A 27,228-nucleotide genomic window follows, 5' to 3' on the forward strand; every position below is an offset into this window, starting at 1 on the left:
AACCATGAGAGAAGTGTTGTAGGCCTCAAGATGTGCTGCAACTTACAAGAATGAGCAATGTTTGTTTTACCAAGTTTATAAAATACCTTCAGCATGGTGTAAGTATCGATTGAAAATCTTTCGTGTGGTGTTAACGATTTATACATAGACCTATCCTATAGTAATGCAATGATAGGCTGACTTGGATGGGTGTCGATTGAAAATCTTTCATGTGGTGTTAACGATTTATACATAGACCTACCCTATCGTAATGCAATGATAGGTTGGCTTGGATGGGCAACATTGCTCGTCTACTAGTAGAGAGCTATGCTGCCCATTTAATGCATGTGCGTAAAGTTTCTTTTAAAAAAAGCAATGATTTTTACTCACACACCCTTTTCAACCCCCCCTTGATGGAGTGTGGGGGAGAGGAGGGAGCTCGATGCAAACTCGCATCTCGGTGGGTAGAGCTCTAGCTCTATTGTTGGGTAGAGCTAGAGCTCGATGCAAACTCGCATCTCGGTGGGTAGAGCTCTAGCTCTATTGTTGGGTAGAGCTGTTACAAGACCCCTAAATTACAAGGGACCTCAATATGCAAGTGGACTAGGTTTAGATGCTTTTGGTTGTGTCCGGGTGGACAGTTGGGACATCGGTTCCAAATATGAAATGCCAGTGATGGTGGGATGTGTGGACACATTTGCAATCAACACAACCATGGCCTCTCTTGTCTCGTCGTCGTCACGGTAGAGTTCCCATCAAGTGATGTGCTCATGTATGGCTAGTGTTGGTGATGGTGTTTACGCGAGCATTTGCATAATCATGCGCACGTTTGGATTCTCATGCGTAACAGATTCTTCGTAGCTCATGTACCTTCCAAATTGCTGGAGTTTCCCAGGAAAAGCAATGGGCAAGCAAGGCCTTTCCTGATTGTTTGCCAGCACCAACAACACAACGACAGCAACCTTAAATCAACCCGCCGGTATGATAAAATCTGTTGTGAGTGTTTTTTTCTTATGTGAACGGCCATGAGCACAATAACTCTCTTTCAAATGCAGAGAAACCATTCTCCGAAGTAGCAGCGCTGCTCTTCTGCTGGCTCTCTTCCGATTCAGGTATGCAATCTCATGTTATTGTCCAAAAGGGTACATGATCAGGAATGCAATACAAAGGTATGATTTGCTATCAATCCATATGGAAAGCTCATTGCCTTAGGTCTTTCTTGACCTTTCTATGGTTACAGTGTGTAATGTAGATATGCAATTGTATTCAATTCTATGCATACAACGACAAGATGTGCTTATATTATGTAATGGCTCTCCTTAGTGCATTTTGTATAAGGTTTGTCTATTGACTTTGCCATCTTAATGTTGTTAGAAGTCATCTCACATATACACCAGGGCCTCTGTTGTGGCTGTGCCCGCCTGTATCAGGTGTTTTCTCATTTTTCCCCATTTTTTCCCTATTTTTACCAGGTGTGGGAGGCAGTTCTGTGGCTCCTGGCTGATCCTAGACACTCGCCGACTGCAGGTCAGGGTGTCTTGGATGCTGGCCGACTACTCCTTCTGGTCCCTGACCTCTCATGTATGCTGGCCGATTGGTGGATATAGCTGGTCGTGGACATTTAGGTCCAGTCGGCTACCTATTTTGACATGGTATCAGAGCCCTAGGCTCTCGATAGTTCTTGGGATTTGTGTGAGCAAGAGGGGGACTGTTGTGTTGCTGATTGGTGGACTGTTAGGGACTTATCGTCGGGAAGAGGAGAAGCAAGAGGATGGCGGGCTGATTTGCTGGACAGCCACTTGCAAGTGTAAGTTCTTCTTTGTTCCCACCCACCCACCCTTTTTCAGATTACATCCCCGCAATGGCAGATTTGTTAGAGATGGCTGAGAGGCATGTGAAGATCCCAACACTCCCCACGTTCCCGGTGGACCGTTAGTTGGACGGGAACAACTACGGCATATGGAAGGTTATGATGGAATCTGTTATGGAGTCTTACGACTGCTGATTTCATCGTTGTTGGGATTTCACGGGCGGAAGTAGAGGAAGGAGAGTTACCGTCAATCCGAAAGGACTGGGAGACACAGACACAATTGTGGGATCGTGTCAACGCTAGGGTCCGTTCATTTATCTTCCTCAATTGCACACCGCAGTCATGTAAAGCATATGACGCTGGCCAGAGGTATATGGCAGCATTTAGCTTCTCTTTACAATAGGGTATCACCCATGAAGAGGATTTCCTTGGAAGTACAGCTGCGGGTTATGAGCCCTGCAAAGTCGTCGACGATGCGGGAGCATATTAACAAGCTGCAGGCTCTTCAGCAGGAAGTTCTCAAGCCTGGAAAGGAGATATCGTCAGAGGACATGGCCATAACGTTGCTGTTGCATTTGCCCTCTTAGTACTCAGCATTTGGAGGAACGATTCACGAACCCTCCTCAGGGTGGAGGTTTGGAGGCCTTAATTGGCCAACGGTCGAAAGGCCGTAACTCGGGCAAAGGGAAGGCTTCATCAGAGAAGTCTTCTGAGGAGAAGTCTGATGCTGACAGCGAGAAACTAAAGGCAAAGAGGACCTGAAATGATTGTGGCGAGAAAGGCCACTATTGGAGGCAGTGCACCAAGCGGAAGACCGAGAAGGGTGAAGATTTCTCAGCAGCAATCATGAAGACTCCGGCTTTTGTGCACTTGGAGATGATGGACACCGATGTTTCATTTTCTTTAGGCAGAGAGGAGGTTGGAGGATTCTCTGCAACGGATACTCGGGAGTGGATTCTAGATAGTGGTGCTTCTAGACACATGACTCCTTCCCGTTCAGATTTACAGGATCTCTGCAGGTATTCTGGTCACATTCTTACTGGGGATACATCCACTATCCTAGTTCACAGTGAGGGTAGGTTGGAGATAGTTCCCGATGGGCAGAGGGAGGAAGCAGTCCTCCCAGGTGTTGTATGTTCTGTTACTTGGTTTTCATCTGTTGTCAGTGCATCAGGTTTGCAAGAGTGGCGTACGGGTGGAGTTTGATGAGCATTTTGTTGCTCTCCGGGACAAGGCAACAGGCCAGGTAGTGTGGGAAGGCGGAGTGGAGAATGGAGTTTACAAGCTTTCAGCACTCTCTCTCCTAGGTCCTCAGGTTTGTGATGAGTGGCAGTCTGGTAATGGCCACTCAAGTATGGATACGCTGTAGGTGCAGGCTTTCCGGGACCAGATGGTGAATAGCTTGCCAGTTGATGGCAGCAGTTGGCAGGAACTTTCCAGTACTGATGTTGGTGGTTCTTGTGTTGGTCAGAGACAGAGGAAACTAAACAGGTAACTTATGCTCTGATATCTCGTAGTATTCGGGACAAAGAAACTCATGTAGATAAGGATGTTCTTTCCACGGGGACCTCTCGGAAAGCCAGGCAGGTGGCAGTTGATTACTTGCAGAAGGAGGTGGATTCTCCAGGCTTTGTGGTTCCGGATTTCAGAGGGGGTGGTTGACAGGTTTCAGAAGGCCTTGCGTGGTCTTCAACAGGTTTCCAGGATTTGGCTTTCCATTGTAATAGGTGTTGATTCTTGTGAGCAGTGTGATGTCTCTTTGACTCGGAAGCAGAATGGTTCAATGATTTGGTTGATGGATACCAGATTGGATGGGAGCTTCCTGATGAGGCTGTTGAGTTCATGGTTGCAGATGACTCTTTGGGAGGCAGGATTTCGTATCTTATGGTTTCTGCAGCATGCGAAGAATCTTGGTCTCTTTTACACAGGAGGGGGATTGATGGATGGAGTCCGACTCCTCGGATGGAGTTACTCAATTCGGGGAGGAGATTCAGACATGAGAAGTTCTACTTCAGGCCACCTAGGAGCAGTTTTATGGAGCAGTAAGAGGCAGTCATCTTTTGCCTTGTCATCCAGAGGCAGAGTACTAGGCTGCTTGTGAGGTGGTGAGGTTGCGGAGGTTGCATGGAAGGATTGGGCTTCCATTGGAGCAACCCATGGTTATCCAGAAGCACTTTTTTCGTGAACAGATCGTTGCTAATGACATATTGCTAGAGTTCTATTCGACGGAGGACAATACGGTGGACCTCTTCACGAAGTCGCTATCTCAGGATTTGCTCAGGCAGCACCCCAGCTCCCTGTGGTTGGTTTCACAGCCAGGAGCTAAGAGGGGGTGTTAGAAGTCATCTCCTGTCTATACATATACACCAGGCTCTCTGTTGTGGTTGTGCCCGCCCGTATTTGGTGTTTTCTCATTTTTCCCCACTCTTCATATTTTTTTCCATTTTTTTCCTATTTTTACCAGGTGCGGGAGGCAGTTCTGTGGCTCGTGGCTGAGCCACACACTTGTCGATTGCTGGTCAGGGTGTCTTGGATGCTGGCCGACTGCTCCTTCTCGTCCCCGACCTCTTATGTATGCTGGCCGACTGGTGGACCCATAGTCCCCACACCATTGTATCTTGTATTCGGGATCTTCTTTGTGTATATAGAGCAGAGTTACACCTCTCTCTCTCTCTCTCTCTCTCTCTCTCTCTCTCGTGCTGTTTTTTTGCATTGCGTTTGCTCGTGTTCCCAGATTTGGTCATCATCTCCGTTGCGTATTCTGACATGGTATCAGAGCCCTAGGCTCTCGATAGTTCTTGGGATTTGTGTGATCAAGAGGGGGACTGTTGTGTTGCTGATTGGTGGACTGTTAGGGATTGTTCGGGAAGAGGAGAAGCAAGAGGACCGCGGGCTGATTTGCTGGACAGCCACTTGCAGGTGTAAGTTCTTCTTTGTTCCCACCCACCCACCTTTTTTCAGATTACATCCCCGCAATGGCAGATTTGTTAGAGATGGCTGAGAGGCATGTGAAGATCCCAACACTCCCCACGTTCCCGGTGGACCGTTAGTTGGACGGGAACAACTATGGCATATGGAAGGTTATGATGGAATCTTTTATGGAGTCTTACGACCTTGCTGATTTCATCGTTGTTGGGATTCCACGAGCGGAAGTAGAGGAAGGGGAGTTACCGTCAACCCGAAAGGACTGGGAGACACAGGCACAGTTGTGGGATCGTGTCAACGCCAGGGTCCGTTCATTTATCTTCCTTAACTGCACACTGCAGGTAATCAATCATGTAAAGCATATGACGCTGGCCAGAGGTATATGGCAGCATTTAGCTTCTCTTTACAACAGGGTATCACCCATGAAGAGGATTTCCTTGGAAGTACAGTTGCGGGTTATGAGCCCTGCAAAGTCGTCGACGATGCGGGAGCATATTAACAAGCTGCAGGCTCTTCAGCAGGAAGTTCTCAAGCCTGGGAAGGAGATATCGTCAGAGGACATGGCCATAACGTTGCTGTTGCATTTGCCCTCTCAGTACTCAGCATTTTACTCGTCTTTGATTACCAGTGGTTGGCAGGCTCAGCACCATCACGTGAGAGGAGCTTGTGCCCATGGTCTTGGACCAGGAGGAACGATTCACGAACCCTCCCCAGGGTGGAGGTTTAGAGGCCTTAATTGGCCAACGGTCGAAAGGCCGTAACTCTGGCAAAGGGAAGGCTTCATCGGAGAAGTCTTCTGAGAAGAAGTCCGACGCTAACCGCGCGAAACTAAAGGCAGAGAAGAGGACCTGTAATGATTGTGGCGAGAAAGGCCACTATTGGATGATGGAGTGCCCCAAGCAGAAGACCCAGAAGGGTGAAGATTTCTCAGCAGCAATCATGAAGACTCCGGCTTTTGTGCATTTGGAGGTGATGGACACCTATGTTTCATTTTCTTCAGGCAGGGAGGAGGTTGGAGGATTCTCCACAACGGATACTCGAGAGTGGATTCTAGATACTGGTGCTTCTAGGCACATGACTCCTTCTCGTTCAGATTTACAGGATCTCTGCAGGTATTCTGGTCACATTCTTACTGGGGATACATCCACTATCCTAGTTCACAGTGAGGGTAGGTTGGAGATAGTTCCTGATGGCAGAGGGGGGAAGCAGTCCTCCCAGGTGTTGTATGTTCCGTCACTTGTCAGTGCATCAGGTTTGCAAGAGTGGCGTACGGGTGGAGTTTGATGAGCATTTTGTTGCTCTCCGGAACAAGGCAACAAGCCAGGTAGTGTGGGAAGGCGGAGTGGAGAACGGAGTTTACAAGCTTTCAGCACTCTCAGGTTAGGTTCTAGAGTCCCTGCAGACAGCCGCATGAGTGGTGGCCAGGACAGCGGGCATACCATCCATCAGAGTTTGCATTGCTTCCCCGGAGGATCTCCTGTAAGTTATTGCGCTCCCGAGCCTCCAAGGTGACTTGATTGAAACCGATCCCGTCAAGTGGGAATAGACTCCGTTGGACACCCACACGCGTAATAGCACAACTTAATATCACAATTTGAAATGGAGAACTTAAAAACAACTGCAAATTGAAATGAAATAAATGGAGATAGATGGACACCAGCACTGGGGCCGGAACGGGCCGACCCCCCCCTCAATATATGATATATTATTGGGAGTATTTAACAAATACAATGCTCCATGGGTTCAGTGAACCAGATGATGTCCATGTACAAATGAATACAGTACCAAACAAGAGGCTCGAAGTAGATGTTCGAAGGAGAGCGACTACTTGAGTGGTCCAGTCTCTACGGTCCTGTGCCTTCACTGGACTCCGCGGAGAGCGCCCCACTGGTGTTCCAGGACTACGCACAAACAGGCGCTCCCGTACTAATGCCTGGCTCTCCCGATCTCGACACCTTTGGACCATGGTTCTCCAAAAGCTTGGACTACCCGGCACCGAACGGGTGGTAGCCGTAGAGAGAATCCCTTATCAGATTTACAACAAAGTTCTTTACTTAAATCTGAATTCACTTACTTGTAGCTCGTAGATGGAAGACAAATACCCGAGGTGTTTGTGTGAAGCTACTAGAAGTAGACACCAGGGTGCAGCAGCCTGTCGAAGAGAGGGAGGAGGAGCTGCCAATGTAGAAGGTGTAGCCACTGGAAAAGTGGAGTGGAAACCTAGCTGCAGTGGAGAAGGGGCAGCCGTCTGCAAGGGAGGAGGTGGAGTAGGCGCACCCGCCAACTGGAGGTGGAGCCGCCTGGCTGCTGAGCAAGTGCAGCCACCTTGTAGAAGGCACAGCCGCCTGTATGGAGAAGGGATTGCCTGTATGGGAGGAGGAGCCGCCGCCTGCAGGAGAAGAGGAGCAGCCCGCTGGAGATGGACACACAGCCGCTTGCAGGAGGAGGCAGCGCAGGCCTGTATGGAGGTGGAGCACAGCCTGTTTGGTTGCCTGGCTGCAGTGGAGAAGGGAGGGCAGCTTGCTGGAGAACCGACGCACAGCCGCCTGCAAAGGGGAGGCAGCGCGGCCTGAGAAGGACAACCACCGCCTGTATGCAGAGCACAGCCGCCGCTTGTATGCAGAGCACAGCCGCCGCCTGTATGCAGAGCACAGCCGCCTATGGGGTCGCTCAGCCGCCTGCAGAATAGAAGAAGCAACCTGCTGGAGAGGATACGCAGTCGTCTTGCTGGTTCTGTCCTTTTACGAGAGAGGTGGTGGCTCTCTTTTGTAGAAATTGGAGAGGAGTTCCACGACCACAGCTGGCCGGCTCCCAAAGTTGCATGGGGGCGGCCAGCTTCAAAGTGTGGTGTGGGTAGGTGGCCATGCACCCACCCCACACACACACTTAAGGGGCTAAGTGTGGCTCCCCACCTTGGCCCATATGTGGGTGCCCCTAATGGGTGCCCACTTTTAAATGAAATGTGAACTTACAACCTTATAAAATGAAAGGTTAGAAATAAAACTATTAAACCAACAAGTGCAATACACTTACCACTTGTTCACATGCAACAAAACTCGTCAGAAGACAGAGCAAACTTCACGACTCACTGGCAGGCATCCCCGCTCAGTGACACGTCAAGCAAGCAAACACAAAAATACAAGTCATGCGAAAACAGTTTCAAACATGCAAAACATGAGTGCATGTGCAAATAGTATCATGGACATATCTCCCGTTCATGGAACAAGTACAAAATATCTGTCGGGCACAAAAAATGGCACGACATAAAACATAAATCCTGGTCTTCCTATGGAGTGACAGTCCCATAGGGAAAACACAGTTCCAGGCACGAGCCTCCCTATGGAGTGACAGTCCCGTAGGTAAGACACGGCACAAATACTCGCCCTTCCATGGCGTGACAATCCCATGGATAGAACACAGTCCAGGTCATACACGGGTGGCACCAGTCTGGCTCCCGTCCATACGACACCATCCTGCTAACACACGGGTGGCACCAGTCTGGCTCCCGTCCATGTTAAGCAAAAATACTGGCCTCAAGTGAACGAGACGCAAAACTGGAGATGGACCAAATGGTCGGCCAATTGGTGACATGATTCTTAGCGAGTAGAGTAAGTCAGTCTCCCATGTCAGTGTTTCATCTGCAGGCAGATGGGCCACCTTGCTTTGTCCTGCCCTTGGCGAGGCAGGCCCACAGAGGACAACCCCTCCCCCCCCCCTCCTCCCATCCGAGGCCTTAGCAGGTGCTATAGGTGAGAGCAGGGGTTCCAGAATCAAAGGCAAAGTCGGAGGCTCCTATCCAGCCGATCCCTGCGGCCCAGTCTCCAGTCTCCCTCCCAGGCTTAGCAAGAGGAGAGGGCGGTAGCCATTGGCAGGCAGTCCGTTGCCGTAGACGGCGGCGGCGCCTGCCTCCCTAGGAGCGCCGGCTGACCACCATGCAGGTGGTCCCCCTGAGGTAATGGTGCTTGCTGGCAATCATTATGAGCATTTAGTTCGTGACAAGGAGATGGACGTGACGTGGCGTTCCCCCATGCCACCCAAGAGGTTCCCGCAGATCTTGGCTTGTCCTTTGAGATTCGGTGCATGTGGTGCCCCCCCCCCTTCTTCCCCTCCCCTCCTTGCCCCCCCTGGTTTTCCTCAGGGAATCAGGGAGGGGTATGCATTTGAGAGGACCGGGGGGTGAGTTTCCTCATCATTTATGCCCCATATAGGGTGGTGGGGCAGACTGAGGTGAGATAGGCTCTTCCCTAGGCTGATTTTTGGTGCACAGGTGGAGATTTTGGCCTGAGGCCTCTCTCTCTTTAGCCATTTGGCCGCGGGAAGATCAGGTGTCCAAAAGGGTTCTCCATACATCAATGCAGGAGTGATCAAGGTGTCAAATAGCCACATCTTGGTGCTTGGCTTGTGGAAATGGGCCTGGAAGCACAGTGCACTGTCTCTCCATGAGAGCGAGAGAAGCATACCCTTGCATTAGTCTAGCCTTTGCAGCATGGCTGATTGAGAACGGTCCAGTAAAAGTGACTACCAAGTACACATATGAGTGTCCAATCTCCATTGGGCTGCCCATGGAGGTGAAACTTAGTAGAGATGTGAAAAGAGGCGATGTGTTGAAGAGTTGAAGACCATAACCTTGGTTTTCCCAAGGTTTACTGTGAGATCCTGCTGTGCACAACAGTCGAGTAATGTGTCAAGATGCCTCTGGAGAGTCTCTTGAGAATCAGCAATAATCACAATGTCATCAGCATAAAGTAGGATGGAAACAAGGATGCCTGTTATAGTGATATGACTTCTCCCCCTCCTCAGATCTGGTCGAAATCTCGTCGATGTAGAGGCCAAAGAGAGTGGGAGATAGTGGGCATCCTTGCTTCATTTTGATGGTACTAGACATCTCCTCTGATAATCCTTTTGGGCATCTCACCCGCCCTATGACCGACTCATATAATGCCACAATCCCCCAGATCATGTCTGATGGTACCCCCAAATCCTTGAGTCTCTGCAATAGTTTGGCTTGAGGTATTGTAACACAAAACAGTAAACCCGTCGGTGTCGTGCCTTGGCCTCTTCTATGATGGCTCGGAGGGTGAAGATGCGATCCAAAGTGGAGAATGACCTGTGGAAGCCTGCCTGCCCTGATGCTCTGTGCCCATGTCTCTCTTCTGGTGTGTTGAGCTCCATCTCAAGTACTGACCCATAAAGTTTGGCCCGTGTGTGGCCAACATGTTATTGTTGGGGTCTATGGGATCTCCGGCTTTATGGATGGGTGTGATGACAGGGGCTGTCCAGGTGGGTGGGAAGCCTTCGGAAAGAGCCCGGTTGAACATATGGCCCAGGAGGGGTGCTAGAGTCTACCCCGCATGGGACTCGTGCTCTTGTTTTCGAGTCTTCGGATGGCTCGGGCTACCATGCCACGTGTGAAGAAGGTGGATGTGAAGGTGGTGGGACGGGGGGCTGATCTGGTACTTTGTACAGGGATCGTGCGCATGTGTGCCATATGGATGGCGATGTGATGGGTGTGGGTTGGTGTTTCTCTCGGATTTTCTTTGAGCTCTCGTTACAGTTCACACCTTTGAGAGATTGGTATAAGTCCTTGTATTGGTCCTTAACATGTGCTCGTTTCTTATGTTTGGTTGTGTATTGGTTAATCCTTTGAGCGACTCATTCTCAGATTTGGCTAGTTGTTGCAACCTCGCGTAGGAGATACTCACGTGTTGTGCGGCATTCCTCGTCATACCAATCGTTCTGGGGCATGGTGCCAGTAGGGGGTCTAGCGGTGGATGGAAATGCGGCTATGGTAGAGGTGTGTAAGATTGTGGTGAATTGAGAGCTGAGGTCGGCTAGTGGGAGATTGGGGTCACATATGCTAAATGTCGGTAGAGATGGTCAGAGTAAGTCGAGTTGGAAGTGAATCCGGGTGTAGTGGGAGATGGGGGGTGGTGGTGAGGATGGTCAGGAAAAGTTGAGGCCGAAGGAGATAGAGGTCCAAGGGGGCAGGTGGGAGTGGTGAAGCCATGTATGGATGTGGCTAAAGCCGGAGATCCCATCACGTAATCCACTATACTCGAGCCTTTGCCATGTGGGAAGCATGTGAGAGCTCCGGAAGAAGGCCAATGGGACATCCTGTTGAAGAGGGCTGAGAGAGAGAGAGAGAGAGAGAGGGAGGCAGATGCCAAGAATGGCACTCTAAAGACCAAGGAAGAATCTAGTCATGTTGCATAAATAGAGCTGTTTTGTTGCCATTGAAGCAGTGTCCAGTGAGATAGCTAATGTTGTAGCACATGGTTCTTGGACTGGTTTGTGGCCGACTAGATGCTCTGCCATGCTTGGCCATGCGAGCCCCTTTGTGGCTCTTGGTGGCCCTTGGTGGCTCTTGTGGGAGCCCACCTAAGGCTGGCCTTAAGACCAAGCCTAAAGTCCTTTGCTCCTACATCCTTGTTGCATGCTTCTATCCTAAGATGACCTAAATGCTCTGTTCTCCAAGTGGGTTGAGTGACACATACTGAGACCTAACGCTTCAGATGTGACCTACATAGCTCGTGCTTGACATGTCCTTGGACTAGGGCTCACAATGGGGTCGCGGCATACGACATATAGATCCCTTAAAAATGTCATATGCAAGAATTACCATGGACATTCTCTGGAGCTAGTCCAGAAGGGGCAGCCAGAAAAAGATCATTAGAACTAGACTTGGAGCATAAAGTGTAGAAGTGGCAAGCGTTGCACTAGGAGAAGGACCAAGGGGACCAGACATGCGTAGAAGAGCAAGATGGATGCTGTCGGCTCGATGAAGGATGCTGTTGGCTGTACGAGAGGTGTGTCGGCTGCAGGCGCATCAACATATATGATTTATAGTCCAGTCAGCTGGCCGACTAGCAGTCGGCCAGCACTCCAAGTGTCCAAGAGGCCTATGAATAGGCATATGTGCTCATTGATTGATTCATTCACTCCCTTATGGAGTGGGTCCTTTATGTAGGACTGTTTTGGGTGTTTACACCTTTTCATGAAGGCAGCCCATGGCTGTAGATTTAGGGGTACCTTTTTGTACCATATGAATATACTGAATTTCCAGCTCTCTCTCTCTCTCTCTCTCTCTCTCTCTCTCCCTTCTGTCTGTGTTTTTGCATCAACATGTTCTAAGTGGTGTTTAGGGCTGAAAGAAGACTCTCAGAGCTTCCACGTGTTACATTGGTATCAGAGCATCAGGCTCAGCAAGGCTAAACACTGTTTCAGTCCCATATGATGGTGTACAGGTCCAAGGTACAGGAAAGTGCACGGGTACGAAGCCCAAGGCAAGGAACACAAGATCGGGAAGAACTCCTAGGAGGTTTGTTGGTGGTGTTGCACAAAGCCAGAGGGGATGGCAATCCTGTGAGCCAGATAGGTTTCGGGCAATGGTCCCAAGGAAGGATTATCCTCCAATGGGTGGAGTGAGAGTGCCAGACTCATTTTTCAGGAATGAAGACCAAGACGGTGTTCAGAGTCAGGGCAGGAACGGATTGGGGACTGGATGGAATAGATGCATAGATCTTATTTAGAGTCAGAGTGGTTTTGGAGACCGGGCCGGGTTTCCAGTGAAAAGGGTTGCCAGAGATGGATGGATGATAGAGGGACTTAGGGAACAGAATGGGATGATGACAGTCATCCAAGAACAGGTTGGAATCCCGTCATCAAGTTTAGCAGAGGGGGATGTCATGTGCAAGAATTGCCATGGACATTCTCTGGAGCTAGTCCAGAAGGGGGAGCCAGAAAAAGATCATTAGAACCAGGACTTGGAGCATAAAGTGTAGAAGTGGCAAGCGTTGGACTAGGAGAAGGACCAAGGGACCAGACATGTGAGAAGAGCAAGATGGATGCTGTCGGCTGCATGAAGGGGCTGTCAGCTGCATGAAGGATGTTGTCGGCTGTACTAGAGGTGTGTCGGCTGCAGGCGCATCAACATATATGATTTATGGTCCAGTCAGCTGGCCGACCAACAGTCGGCCAGCACTCCAAGTGTCCAAGAGGCCTATAAATAGGCATATGTGCTCATTGATTGATTCATTCACTCCCTTATGGAATGGGTCCTTTATGTAGGACTGTTTTGGGTGTTTACACCTTTTCATGAAGGCAGCCCATGGTTGTAGATTTAGGGGTACCTTTTTGTACCATATGAATATACTGAATTTCCAGCTATCTCTCTCTCTCTCTACTCTCCCTTCTGTGTGCGTTTTTGCATCAGCGTGTTCTAAGTGGTGTTTAGGGCTGAAAGAAGACTCTCAGAGCTTCCGCGTGTTACATAAAAAGGTTCTACTGATGTACAAATGTAGCATTGATGATGAGCTAGTGTATCACATAGCATCTCAGTGCATGGGTGCATGACATTCCCGCTTGCTTAGCTTGGCGACAACTACATGGCTTCCAAGTAGGGTGCTAAAATCCGGGGGTACTCCTAGAAAAATTCTTTGTCAAGTCAAATGGCTTTGTGAGTGCCTCAGTCCTTGAACTTGGTGTAGAACTGTCCGAGTCTTTGATCAGAACCATGCTTCCACTTGTGGAGGAGAATCTGCTTGGGCTCAATTACTTTTGCCTCGTCAACTTCTAGATGTTGCTCATCCTGAACCTCCTGCAACAATGGTCCAATATAGGGCTTCAACCATGAGATGTGGAAGACATCATGCATTGTCAAACTATTTGGAAACTTCAACTTCATGGAGGCATCACTGAGCTTCTTCACTGTCACGTTCACACTCTCTGGAGTGTGACGTGGACATGCTTCTACCTATTGGCTAGTGCAGAGGTCGAGTACGTGGCGGGATTCATGTTTTTGTAAGGGCTATTGTGCTAGTTCATTGTAATATCGTCCAAGCATCCAATGAGTAACCAAGTGTGGACATAGTTATTGGGTTATTGTGTGAACACACTTAGTTGGACATTATTAATGGGTTTGGTAGCCAACTCACCAACATTAGACACTATAAATAGGAGTCTAGACCTTAGTCGTATTCATATTGATCAGTCAGTCATCATTAAGTCATTGTGAGAACTTAGGATCAATGCTACCATTGAGTATCTCTATTCAACATTGTATATACTTCATGTTAGTAATACATGGTAGATTAGGTCATCTCTTTCTACTATGTATTGTGCATGAAGAAGAAGCAGTTTGTTGTGCATGGGTTTAAATCTCTGATTAGGCACTTATCGCAATCAATTCATAAACACGCTTCCGTAAGCACCCATGTTACATTGGGTATCAGAGTGTCGGGTTGAAAGACTACATTTTTTTCTCTCATAAGGGCGTGGAGATCCATCGTGAAGAACCCCATGGTCGTTAGTGTTTTCACTCAAGTTTGCATTTTTTTCATCAAGGTTGCGTTTTACAAATTCTGTACCAGATAGCTCTTGTGTGTGCAAGGGGCGCTCAACTAGAGGGCAAGAAAGAGGGCCAAACGCACCAATTGGCTACACCCACCCTACCTCCATCACGCAAGTATGAAACCTTCTCCTAGTCCTTGACCACAAAGGTGTGTTTGTTTTTCTTTACGTATATTTGCGGTAGGTACATGGAGTTTCGGTAGATGTAGGTGTCAGAGAGCTCTTTCGTTTCTTGGGAGAAAACATGGTCCACCAACATCAATCTCTACAAGAGCATAGTGGAACCATATAGGATGGAGACGGGTGAGGAGATTATCTAGCAGCTGGAGAGCGACTTGGCAGCTTGTCGTCGAGAGATCCAAGCAAGAAATGCAGCACATACAGTGGTAAGCCCATCCATATATGAAGCTCAACAGGAGGGAGTGTCTGAGGATGCTAGAAAGTTTTCAAGAGAGGAAGTGGTATTGGGGACAGAGTTTCCAAGTAAGGAGAAGATTTTGGAGAATGAGCCCAAGGAGAAAACGCTACCTGGCTTGGAGGTGATCCAAGATAGATGGAGGGTGTTGGTCATGTACTCCCGGCTAGTTCAAGTTTTACTCACGGGCACTTTTTTCCTGTGATTGGACACAGGTTTTTTCCCCGTGTGAACACACTTATGTGTGTTGGGCACTTAGCCCTAGGCTTTTTGTTTCTCTATGCTTGAGGTTGCGTGCGTGTGTGTGCAGGCTAGTTGCCCTCCTACCCAACATTGGTATCAAAGCCTGGTTAGGGTTAGGGTTAGGGTTAGGGTTACACCCTGCTGCCCCCAACATTAGGGTTAGGGTTTGCCTGCTGCTGTCCTTCAGCCTTGAGCTTTAGCCTATTGCATACTTTAGACACGCCACACTCTCTCTCTAGTTGGATCTGCCTGTACTCTCTCTGCTAAGTACTACTGCTGTACGACGCCGCTTGTACCGCCGCCGTCGTCGCTCAAATCTGCGTCGCCCAATAGATCTGCGTTCGTAGCTGTCGCCGCTTGCAATAGCGCCGCGTGCATCGTACGCCGCATGTTGCTCCTGCATCGCCGCCATCGCCTGCTCGCCATTGCCTGTACGGTGCTGATCCACTTCAGATCTGGCGCCACCCTGTACTGCGCCCTGTACTTCCTATGCTGTGCGTCGCCCTGTACCTGTGCCTTGTACCGCCACCTCAGATCTGCACGCCCTTGCCTCAGATCTACCTGCCTATTGTACCTGCTGCCCAACTGCAGCTCCAAGATTTTAAGTTTGTGGGATTTGCAAATTTTTGACTTGTTGAAATCTCTATCTGCCTGTTGAAATTTGGGGCTTTTCACCATTGAGCTTGCAATTGCAACATTGGCATTGATTTCAGCAGGTTTGGTGCATAATTGCACTAGAGATTTGGGGATTTTGCAGAAATTGGCACTATTTGCAGGCAATTCTGGGTGTTATAGGCACATTTACTTGGCATTGGGGCATTTCCTCCAATTTTTTGGGGCATTACAGCATTTGGTACAGTTGACAATTGCTTTAGTAGCTTTACAGGTGCTGATCCGGTTCACATTTGGTCTAATTGGCTGCCTAAGAATTAGGGCTTTTCTACATTGAGCCCATTTTTGGAGCATTTGACCAACTTACCTTTGATTTTGCCAGGATTTGCGCACTTGCAGCTTTTACAGGTGTCAGCTGATTGTGTTTTTCACGACCCATGTGTACATTTGTGGTTTGTTGTAGCTTGGAGTATATGTATGCCATTGTGGACACTTTTACAGATTTGCATCATAGTGCGGTACACTTACAGATTTGGGACATGCATATGTATTTCTCGTGGTGAAGGAGTTTCCTTTCAGTCCATTGATTATCCTGCTATTTATCTCCCGCATTCTTACGGTTTTGCTGGGCATTGCCTACTCGTGGTGACTTGTGACAGATTTGCTGTGTTATCATGGCCAACAGTAATAATGACCTCTTTGGAATGCTATCTCAAGAGGACAAGCTCAATGGGGATAACTACCCTATGTGGGCTTATATGATGTGTCATGTTTTGGTTGCCAAGAATGTATGGCTATATGTGGATGGCACTGAGGAGCGTCATCTTGCACCTACTCTAGTGGAAGGTGAAGTGATTCCCGCTCACCCTTCTGCAGGTCCACCTCCTCGTCTTCCTCCTCCTCAACAGTAGCGTACTTGGGATGCTAGGGATGCTCAGGCCCATACGTTGATTGCTCTCTCGTGCCGCAGGCATATCAATCCGCACATTCGTTCCTGCACCTCTGCAAAGGGTGCTTGGGATACCTTGGTGGTGTTGTATTCAGATCGCAATGAGGCTCGTGTAGCTTACCTTCGGGGCAAGCTTGAGATTGACCGCATGCTTGAAGGTGACTCTATCGATCAGTACCTTACGCATGTGAAAGACCTACGAGAGCAGCTCATTAACATTGATGAGGTCTTGACAGATGGCTATCTTGTTCAGACAGTTTTGCATAATTTGCCTGACTCTTATCAGACATTTGGCACCACTCTGCGGTTTTTGGGTGGCAATGCATCTAATGCGGTCACTTTTGACAACCTTGTGACTCTCTTGCTCAGTGAAGAGCAATCTCGTTCCAACAGGAACAACACGATGTCTGCTGAGTCAACAATGGCTGCTCCCTTTCGTGGGAATAGATCTGGGCCTAAACCTAGCTCATCGGATTCTCCCAAGACAGAGGCTTGAAAAGAAAAAGCGCTATAATTATTACAGGAAAACAGGGCACACCATAGAGGAATGCAGGAAGCATAGTGAGAGTGAAAAAAAAAGGCAGCTGGCATCTTCTTCCACAGGTGTAGATCAGGCCAATTTGGCTACACATGTATCAGCCTTGACCTTTACTCTTCATCACCTGCAGAGATGTCTTCTGATGCCGTTGCTTTTGATGACTATGCTCTATAGTTTGTACTCCATGGTATGCAATGTGCATTGTCTGGGAAATGCATTTCAGGGGGGGATTTTACTTGCCCACATGCAGTTGGTGATGCCTCATGGTCACTTATGCTTGTTGACCCTTATGTTGGTCTATGCTAGATGCTTTCTCTTATGTGATGTCTACTGGAGATGCCTTTTATGCTATTTTCCCTTGCAGTGGGATTGTTTCTACAGTGTTGACATTGTCACTTTCTCACATGTGATGTTTACTGGGAGTGCCTTTTACACACTTGGCCAATGTTGGCTTGCTCTCATGGTTTTGACATGTCACATGTATATTATTCATTATGGGATTATGCATCTTTTCACTTGCCATACATGCCACTGATCATGGCATCACTGAGAATTTACCTATCCTCTCATAGCATTGGCTGATGCCCACCTCGAGCCCCCACTTTTTCTCCCCATTTTCAGCTTTTCCCATTGCTGAATTTTTACTTTTATCAGCCCTACCATTGCTGATTTTTCCTCATTAGATCCTCCATTGATGAGTTTCACTCTTGCAGCTTACATGGCATGTCTCACAGGCATGACTTCTGGATCCTGTTGCATTTACACATGCGTATATCTGCTACCTCTTCTTATGCTTATCACTGGTGCAGTTACAAAGCATTGATGTGGATTACATGCAGTTCAGCTTGGCATTTGGATGCTTGCCTTCAGGGGGGTATTATGCGATGTCTCTTGATTTGATGCGGTTGATGTCCACATGATCTTTGCCATGGATTTCAGGTGATGCGGTTATGTACTACTTTGCTCTAGCATTAGCACTATGACATTGGGGATTCTCCTTTTCCTCGTCATATAGTGCTTGCTTTTCCCATTGGCACTGCAGTTCACTCTTACTATGGAGCATGGTGCATGGCAGCCCTGTTGCAAAGGCTACTACAAGTGCCCGTGACCTTGACTCATACATCTACCACATTTAGTAGAGCTCCTTCTATCTCGTGTAGCTTCAATTCAGGTACATTCTTTAGTATTGCTACAATGTTTTCATATTCATCTTTGTACACACTCTTCAGAAGCACTGCTAGTGCCTCATCATCTTCTACCTTTTTGCCAATAGCTGCCAGTTGTTGCTTAATGCTTTTATATCTGTTCAATGTGTGATTAAAGGTTCACTTTCCTTCATATCCAATTTGTAGAATTACATTAACAGATTTATCTTTGAATTTTTAGCTTGTGTGCCAAATAATTTATTGAGTTCATCCTATGCATCTTTTGCCCATTGTATCCCTGTGATGTGATGAATGATTTCATCATTTAAACTGAGTGCAGTAAGTCCCAATGCTTTTTCATTCCTGCTCTTTCACTCATTTTTCCCTCTCACCTCTGGGCATTCATCTCTTCCCTCAACTAGCCCCCACAGATTTTTCCTCATAAGCAGATACATAGTTTTTGTCTGCCATGTGTAAAACTGCTCCCCATTAAATTTGGCTATTTCTTGTGCTGTACTCATGGTGATGTGAAGGGGGTCTTACCTCTTGATCCAATTTCAAGATTCAAGGGCAGTGTCTACCCTTTTACAACTCAATCTGGTGTTTAGGAGATGATTACAACAGATTTATCAGCATAAAATCACCAGAAATTACATTAAATCAAGGGCAACTAATTTGTACGGAATGGTTGGAGTATCAAACCATCTCCGAATTGCAATATGAAGTTATAGGGATCTGTATTAGATACCTAATGGTTATTTTAAACCCTCAATTGTACCAAAATACAGTGATTAATATTGATTAATTATTGATTAGCAAATTAATCCTCTTTTGTGTGCAGAAAACAGAGTATGCGGGGAGCCCAGATCCGAGGCCTTAGAGTTCAAATGAGCTCAAATGCTTTCAAGGCCATCAATAGCAATTAGTCTAGTAGAGGATTAAGCCAAGAAACATAAGATTTGACCAAACATTGAATGCTTAATCTCTGTTTTACCAAAGTCACCTGCACATTTGATGAAGACAAGATCTCATTTTTCCTCAGAAAAAACGGCGCCTGCAAATCTGAAAATCGGGAGCTATGGTTGGCGGTTTGCTGTGCTGATTCACTTGGTTGGAGCACCACTGAGTTAGCTATGTTGGGCTAGAAGCATTTGAGCTAATGTTGAGCCTACAAGGAGAGGGAGCTCCTGCACTGGCTGGGGGTGATTAGCAAGATAATGGGCTCACAAATTGATGGATTCTAGGCTAGGCTCTGATACCATGTTAAAATTACAGCAATGTGATGAGCTATGGTGGATCAAATGCTAGAATCAACATCATTAATAAAGAGACGTGATTAGTGAGCAATTAACTGATAGCTTAATGTAGGCATGGATAATTAAAAACCAGCAAGTTCTCATTAGGCCAATGCCTCAATTTATAAAGTTTACATCCAAGCATCTAATCCCATTGATTTCTCCTTGATTCACTCCACCTCTTTTGCTTGATTCTCTCCACCTCTCCCAGAATATCTCCACACCTCCTAAATCTCCTCATGCTACCCTTTATTCTCTCCCAGTAGATTCTTCTCATCTTTTCACAGGTTCTCTCACATTTACGGATTAACTTACGCACATGACATTGGCACATCTCAATGAAGGAACGGACATTACATGCTGTGATTGGGATGTCCCAATTGAACACTTTCTGGACTTTGGTTGGGTCCAAACTAATGCCTTCATGACTAATGACATAACCAAGGTAGTGAATCTTAGTTTGAAAAAAATTGGACTTCTTGGCATTAATAAATAGCTCATTTATCTCCAATAGTTTGAGAACCTTCGCGACATCCTTCTCTTGCTTGCCTTGGTAGCCGAGTGTTGAAATATGCAAGTGAATGGGTGTGTGCGGGAACAAGCCCTTAGCTAGAGACTGTAAAAGGGAGTCTGTAATTGAGTGGGTAGCAATGAAAAGGTGAGAAGAATCTACTGAATAAGAGAATCAAGGTAGCATGAGTGAATATAGGGGTGTGGAAAGATTCTAGGAAAAAGTGTCCCTAGATGTAGGAAAGGTGGCACAAATCAAGGAGAAATCAGTGGGATTAGATGCTTGGCATCTTGTGGATGTAAAATCTATAAATTGAGGCATTGGCCTAATGAGAAATTGCTGGTTTTTGAGTATCCATGCTTACATTAAGCTATTAGATTAATAGTGCACTAATATCGTCATAATTACCTTCTAATTACTTGCTAATCATGTTGATCCTTGCATTTGATTCACCATAGCTCATCACATTGTTGCAAATTTAACTTGGTATCAGAGCCAAGCTTAGGATTCATCTAAATTTTGAGTCTAATTATCTTGCTAATCACCCTGCTAATCATGATTAGGAATTAAACCTCTTTTTAGTCTCTTTCAACTGATCCTTTGCACCCCTAGTTGGTGGAGGGGCTTGATATCCCTCCAGCCTCAACATTAGCCAAAGATCTCTTAGCCATAGCTAGCGATAACCCCCACGAATTAGCTTGTCGCTTCAAGTCGTCAAATCACCGTTGGATGTTGCAGATTTTTGTCAATTTGCAGGCGCCTTTTTCTAGAAGAAAATCCTAGATCTACACTCCCATAAGGTGAATTAATCTAATTCCTCTGAGTCCTAGGGGTTTTCAAGAGTGCTCTACAAGCCTATGATCTCAGATTTCAGAAATTCATCAGGGAGAAGTGGTATCAAACTCTGCATCAAATCTGCAAGTGACTTTGGTAAAACAGAGATTACGCATTCAATGTTTGGTCAAATCTTTTGTTTTTGGGCTTGATCCTCTATAGGTTAACTGCTATTGATGTCCTTGAAAGGATTTGAGCTCATTTGAACTAAGGCATCAGATTTGGCCTCCTCGTACACTCTATTTTTTGTACACAAAACAAGTGATTAATTTCACTAATCAATGATTAATTAGCACTAATCATTGCATTTTGGTGCAATTGATGGTTCAAACTTACCATTGGGTATTTGATACAGATCTCTATTACTTTAGATTGCAATTTGAAGTTGGTTTGATGTCCCAACCATCCACTACAAACCAACTATTCTTGGCTTTATGTAATTTTTTGGTGTATTCATGCTGATAAATCTATTGTAATCATCATTTAACACCAAATGGATTTGTAAAAGGGTAGACAATGTCCTTGAATCTTGAATTGGATCAAGAGGTAAGGTCCCCTTCACATCATCATGAGCAGTGCACAAGAAATAGCTAGGTTTAACGGGGAGCAATTCTATACATGGCAACCAAAAACCATGTATTTGTTCATGAGGAAGAATCTATGGGGACTAGGTGAGGGAAGAGATGAATGTCTAGTGGAGAATGGGGAGAATGAGTGGAAGAACAGAAATGAGGAAGCATTAGGGCTCATTGCACTTAGCTTAAATGATGAAATCATTCACCATAGTGCAGGAATACAATAAGCTAAAGATGCATGGGATGAACTTAACAAATTATTTGGCACTCAAGCAAAGAATTCAAAGATAAATCTGCTAATGCAATTCTACAAACTTTACATGAAGGAAAGTGAATCTCTAACCACACACTTGAATAAATACAAAAGCATCAAGCAACAACTTACATCCATTGGGAAGAAAGTAGAAGATGATGAGGCACTAGCAGCGCTTCTAAAAAGTGTGGATAAGAGAGAGTATGAGAATATTGTGGCAACCTTAAAGAATGTACCAGATTTGAAGCTGCATGAGATAGGAGGAGCTCTACTAGAGCAAGAGAACAAGGTCAAAGAGAAGAAAGGATTGGAACCAACAACTTGAGAGGAGAAAGCATTCTACACCCGAGGAGGCCTCGCACGAGGACAAGGACAAGGAAGAGGTAGGGGAGGAGGAAGGATCTTCACTAACCACAACTGCGGGAAGCCAGGACACATGGCTAGAGACTGCTACAGCAAACCAAATGAAGAAGGATTGACATCAGCAAACTTTATGGAGACTCCTAAGGTAGAGAAGTCACGACATCTTTTCTGAAAGAGAGAGAGAGAGAAACCCCACAACCCAACGTAACCTGCCCCAATAGAGTAAAACCACCTCTGAGCCACTGATGATGTAGGCCATGTGGTAGATGTATGTGTGAGCACTTTAGTCAAGGTCACGGACACTTGTAGCCTTGGACACATAGAGAGAGGGTGTCAAGGACTATGAGTTAGGGACTTGAGGCATTGGTCGCGGGCTACTAAGTAAGAGAGAAACTTGGTATAGGGTCCAGGTGTGCTAGAATTATTCATTTGAGGGAAGGTGTTGAAATATGCAAGTGAATGGGTGTGTGCGGGAACAAGCCCTTAGCTAGAGACTGTAAAAGGGAGTTTATAATTGAGTGGGTAGCAGTGAAAAGGTGAGAAGAATCTACTGAATGAGAGAATCAAGGGTAGCATGAGTGAATATAGGGGTGTGGAAAGATTCTAGGAAAAGGTGCCCCCAGATGTAGGGGAGGTGACACAAATCAAGGAGAAATCAATGGGATTAGATGCTTGGCATCTTGTGGATGTAAAATCTATAAATTGAGGCATTGGTCTAATGAGAAATTGTTGGTTTTTGAGTATCCATACCTACATTAAGCTATTAGATTAATTATATGCTAATCTCATCTTAATCACCTTCTAATTACTTGCTAATCATGTTGATCCTTGCATTTGATCCACCATAGCTCATCACATTGCTGCAAATTTAACTCTTGAGAAACTAAAATTTCGTCAAGAAAAATGAACTCACATCTAGCAATGAAGGTTTTGAAAGCATTGGTGCATATGTATACGTGGGTAGCCAAATTGTCTTTTCTCAGTGTTGGACTTCACAAAGCACTGCCTTGTACACCAAGAGTGTACAGTAGGTCACAGTGCTATGATTTGATGTTTTCATTCTCAGCTACATTGTGTAGTTGAATTTTAATTGGTGGTTTGGGACTCTCATGTGTGATTCTGCCGCACTCTCATGTGTACTTTTCTATCAATTGGTAGTTTGGCACAAGTGTTTTACACAGATATAGAATCAGTTGGCCTTTGATGTTCTCAAATCATGTTGCCATGACCAGCATAGATTTATAATTAGTTGGCCTTTGTTGTTCGCAAATCATATTGCCATGACCAGCATTTGAATATCTTCCATTGGTGCATGCTATCTTGAATGACACTCATTCATCCAGTATTGGCTGGACTTCATATGAGGCGACATTTGGTTGTCGTTTCTCGTCTCTTCTTATGAGGATGGTTTCTCCATCATTGGAGGCCAACAAAACTACAGAAACATTTTTAGAGATTATTGAGTCCATGAAGGGGCGCCTCTCCAAAGCACAAGAAGCCTACACCGGGCAAGCCAACAAGTCTAAAGAGATGTCGGCTACAAGGAGGGAGATTAGGTGATTCTTCCCATCATGAAGCAACGATTGAAGCAAGTGGGCAAGTGTTGTCCCAAGCTTTCTTTTTGAAGCTTTGGTCCATTTCCCATTGTGAATGTAACATGGGTGCTGGTGTAAGCTGTTTATGAATTGATTAGCGCCTAATCAGAGACTTAAATCCCGTAAACAACAAACAATTGCTTCTCCTCATGCACAATACATAGTAGAGAGAGATGACCTAATCTACCATGTGTTACTAATAGGAAGTATATACAATGCTAAATAGAGATACTTAATGGTTGCACTACTCCTGAGTTCTCAATGACTCAATGATGACTGACCGACCAATGAATGAATATGACTAAGGTCTAGACTCTTATTTATAGAATCTAATGTTGGTGAGTGGACTACCAACCCTAATAATAATGTCCAACTAAGTGTGTTCACACAATAACCCAATAACTCTGTCCACACTTGGCTGCTCATTGGATGCCTAGACAATATTACAAAGAATTGGCACAATAGCCCTTACATGAATCCGGCCACATTCTCGATCTCTGCGCTGGCCAATGGATAGAAGCACACCAGATTTCCATTGACATTCATGCAATGAAAATATTGCAAACATGAATTGTCGAAGTCAGAGTTGATTCCTCAGCTTTTATTGTGAAGAACCTCACTCCCCAATCCCTAGTGACTTGCCACAATAGCTATGCTCCATTGGCATCCATACACATACATGTGTGTGTCAATCAAGACATAAGAGACCTTAATGGTCCAGCACGTAGATGTAGAGTAGGTTAAAAGAACTGGGAGAATCTCATACCAAGAAATTTGTTGCAATTTGTAAGTAGATATCAGCTTTCGGTCAAATTGTCAGTGACAGAAATGCTCAAAAGAATTTTCAGCACGTACATACATATCCAAGAGATAGCAGCTGGAAATGACATCTAGGGGCTGGACAGTAGTGAAGTACTCATTTTTCGGCAAACCAAGGGTAGGAGAAGAAAGAAACCATGCCAAAAACTGTGTATGGACCGGTTATGGTGGTGAAAATTGCCTTCTTTTACCTCCTCTTTAAAAGTGCGCCAATTTAGAGAGAGAGAGAGAGAGAGAGGGAGAACCTTTTTTTCTTTTCTTGAGGAGTATATTATTTTATATATTAGGTGTAGGGGTTTGAATTCATGATGTGGTGCAATAGCCAAATGAGCAATGGCCCACCAACTTGCTAAAATTGCTTTCTAATTCCTCAATGGTGATTAAGTTCAAATTTAATCACGTCTTTTCATGCAGTGGAACAAAGCCTGACTATCTTGGGGTGCAAAAAAACCCTCCTTCTCTGGCCCTTTGCCCACCCACTCCGAACTGTATCTCAACATCTGAAGAACTCAATGACCCAAGCCATTTTGTCCCACCTTGGTGTGTGCTCAATGATGAAACGCATACCCTTTTTCTGCATTGTTTAAGCTGTGATTGTATGATGAAATTTCCTTATTTGTACTTTGCCTTGATTATCAGAGCAGGACGTACAACCCAGAGGATGGTCGGGGAAAGAAAAATCCTGTGTCAAGGGAACAAGCAATGAAGGAGCTTCTGGATGTGGTACGTGTACAAATGCTTACATAATTGATTGGAACTAGCCAGAGATACCCCTTACGGATTTTACAGACCTAAACCCGCTGCTTAAAAGCAGAGATCTTTCCCACCCATTCCTCGTGGGTGGGGGGTCTCTCCCACCCCAGCCCAGTCCTTAACAGTGGGGTAGTTTGGAACTGTAAAAAAGCTTGCTGAGCCAACAGATGATTTTTTAATGGCAGATCAGATCCACCAAGCCAGATAATTTCAAACCCAAGATAGTGGAACAAAGGGATGATTATGTCTATGTAGAATACGAGAGCCCGATCCTTGGGGTAATCTGCTGTCTCGCATGTGTTCTTTCTCAGCATTTACCTACTCTCTATCTAGAATTTTGCTTTCTGAACTGATTTTGTGAATCTGATTAGTTTGTGGATGATGTGGAGTTCTGGTTTCCTCCTGGGAACCGCTCATTAGTAGAGTATCGGTCTGCATCTCGGATTGGCAAGACAGACTTTGATATTAATCGCAAGCGAATAAGGGTACCCCTTCCCTTCTCATTATCAAAGAGTCGTGTTCGAGTCCTTGGTATTTCATTCACATGGTTGTGATTTGACTCCTCTAGGGTGACATGTAATTGTGCTATTTGCCACAGGCGCTCCGGCTGGCTTTAGAGAAGAAAGGCTGGCAGTCAGTTGGGTACTAAGACGCAAAAGCAATTTCACTTTGTGCTTGGAATCCATTGATGGGGATCGTCCGTGTCCAACTTTATGAACAGTTAAATGCATGGAAGTTTTGCTGTTGATAAAGCTGGATGGATCATGACTAGTAGCAGCTGGCTAGTGCATGGTTTTATTTAATGTCTGTTATTTAAAGCTGGATGGATCATGCCTAGTAGCAGCTGGCTAGTGCATGGTTTTATTTAATGTCTGTTATTGTCATGTATGTGTAAGGTAGTTGTAATGAAAAGGTGCAGTTTCATGCACTTGTGGCAAAGCAGTTGTCTCCTGCCTTGTAAAAGGGAATGTGTGTTGTAATGAAAAGATGCGTGGCCATACACTTGTGGAAAACGAGTTGTCTCCTCCTTTGTAACAAGGAATATGCCTCTCTATCTAGAGGGAGAAGATGGAGTGCCTCTTGCCATGCATTTTTCACAAAATATTGAATGCAGAAGAAGCCCTGCTTCTAGAAAGGTATTTAGTGATCAATGCCCAACTGCTAACCCATATTACTTGTAGCTGGATCTAAGATGCTATTCGTACTCCAAATCCCATCTATGCCAAGGATGTAAGAATAGCTGCAGGTATCTCCATGATCATATTAAAGCTAACCCTTAAAGTTGATGTGGGTACTCGAGTGCTCTGGCTCGAGTGGCTGTGACTATGCCCACTGAAAGGCAGGTCCAAGGCTCAAACCTTGGCATGGTAGCTTAAGGAAAAACATAACTCAAAAGAAAAATTTGGTATCGGTTTAAAAAGCAGAGCATTCCCCTTTGTTGTAATGATTAATCAAGAAAAAACCAACAAGTAATTGCACGTAAAAGCAAAGGTGTTGAGTAAGAAAGCAAAAGCATTCCCCTTTGTTGTAATGATTAATCAAGAAAAAGCCATTAAGTAATTGCAGGCAAAAGCAAAGCAGTGTGAGAAAGAAAGCAAAAGCAGGAAGGCCTAATGAGCTGCTCTTATCGAAGTCACATTCAATGGCAAACAGCAAAATGGTTGTACTGTACGGAAGATATAGCTTTACATGGTGGTGACTGTTTGAAAGCGAGTTATAGGTAATATATTTGGGCATGTAAGCTCCTCAGGCATTGGCCACATATCCAAGCCTCTCGTGGGATGCCCTCAGCGTGATCTCTATGCTGAGGAGTTGTGAATATATCCTCATCTAGTTGACAGTAATCATCATGGCATGTGACTATGTGTTTGTGAAGGCACTTGGCATCATAGTTCATATCATACGAGTGGCATCATAGTTCATATTATACTCGTATGATTGGTGAAGCAAATATTTGCTAACATATGGTGAAACAGTGTATGAAACTAGCCTATCATTTTTGCTCTTAAAAAAAAAAGACTGTTTTGTTCAAGTGCCCATGGCTGGTCTGCAGCTATAGGTGCTAGGCTTGGGTCATAAAGAACTTGGGCCTCATGTTGGTCGATGGGCATTATACTATGAAAAAGCCCTACACTGTGCCAATGTAGGCACATATTCAATAGTACATAGTATATTCTATGTACATTCAAGTTTTCAACCTTCAAGTTCCAAATTTAAGTGTCAAATCATCAGTATTTATAACTTCCAACTTCCACATGCAAATGTA

The 27,228-nt window shown here is 45.7% G+C and overlaps 1 protein-coding gene across 2 annotated transcripts; it reads left to right on the plus strand.

The window, feature by feature from the left end:
- The first annotated feature begins 600 nt into the window (after positions 1–600).
- Positions 601–25,975, plus strand: LOC147637468 (uncharacterized). 2 transcript variants are annotated; one of them, XM_086799261.1, is made up of 8 exons: positions 601–722; positions 830–958; positions 1,035–1,091; positions 24,624–24,749; positions 24,854–24,932; positions 25,148–25,240; positions 25,334–25,447; positions 25,561–25,975. In XM_086799261.1, exons 1-8 carry the CDS (start codon positions 646–648, stop codon positions 25,609–25,611), a joined length of 726 nt encoding a protein of 241 aa, XP_086655387.1. In that variant the 5' UTR covers positions 601–645; the 3' UTR covers positions 25,612–25,975. The 2 variants fall into 2 exon arrangements, with proteins under 2 accessions (XP_086655387.1, XP_086655388.1); XM_086799262.1 differs by having other exon boundaries at positions 665–722; positions 875–958.
- The last annotated feature ends 1,253 nt before the right edge of the window (positions 25,976–27,228 follow it).

The sequence above is a fragment of the Cibotium barometz genome, chromosome 6 (assembly GCF_041138505.1).
Source record: "Cibotium barometz isolate CiBa-2024 chromosome 6, ASM4113850v1, whole genome shotgun sequence".
In the NCBI taxonomy this organism is placed as follows: domain Eukaryota; kingdom Viridiplantae; phylum Streptophyta; class Polypodiopsida; order Cyatheales; family Cibotiaceae; genus Cibotium; species Cibotium barometz.

What these genes read in the sequence shown, in the direction of transcription:
- LOC147637468 (XM_086799261.1), top strand. Translation starts at nt 646, where the DNA reads ATGCCAGTGATGGTGGGATGTGTGGACACATTTGCAATCAACACAACC. An exon ending in CTGGCTCTCTTCCGATTCAG is followed by an intron (nt 1,092 to 24,623) that starts GTATGCAATCTC and finishes CTTTTCATGCAG; the next exon opens with TGGAACAAAGCCTGACTATC. An exon ending in TGAAGGAGCTTCTGGATGTG is followed by an intron (nt 24,933 to 25,147) that starts GTACGTGTACAA and finishes TTTTAATGGCAG; the next exon opens with ATCAGATCCACCAAGCCAGA.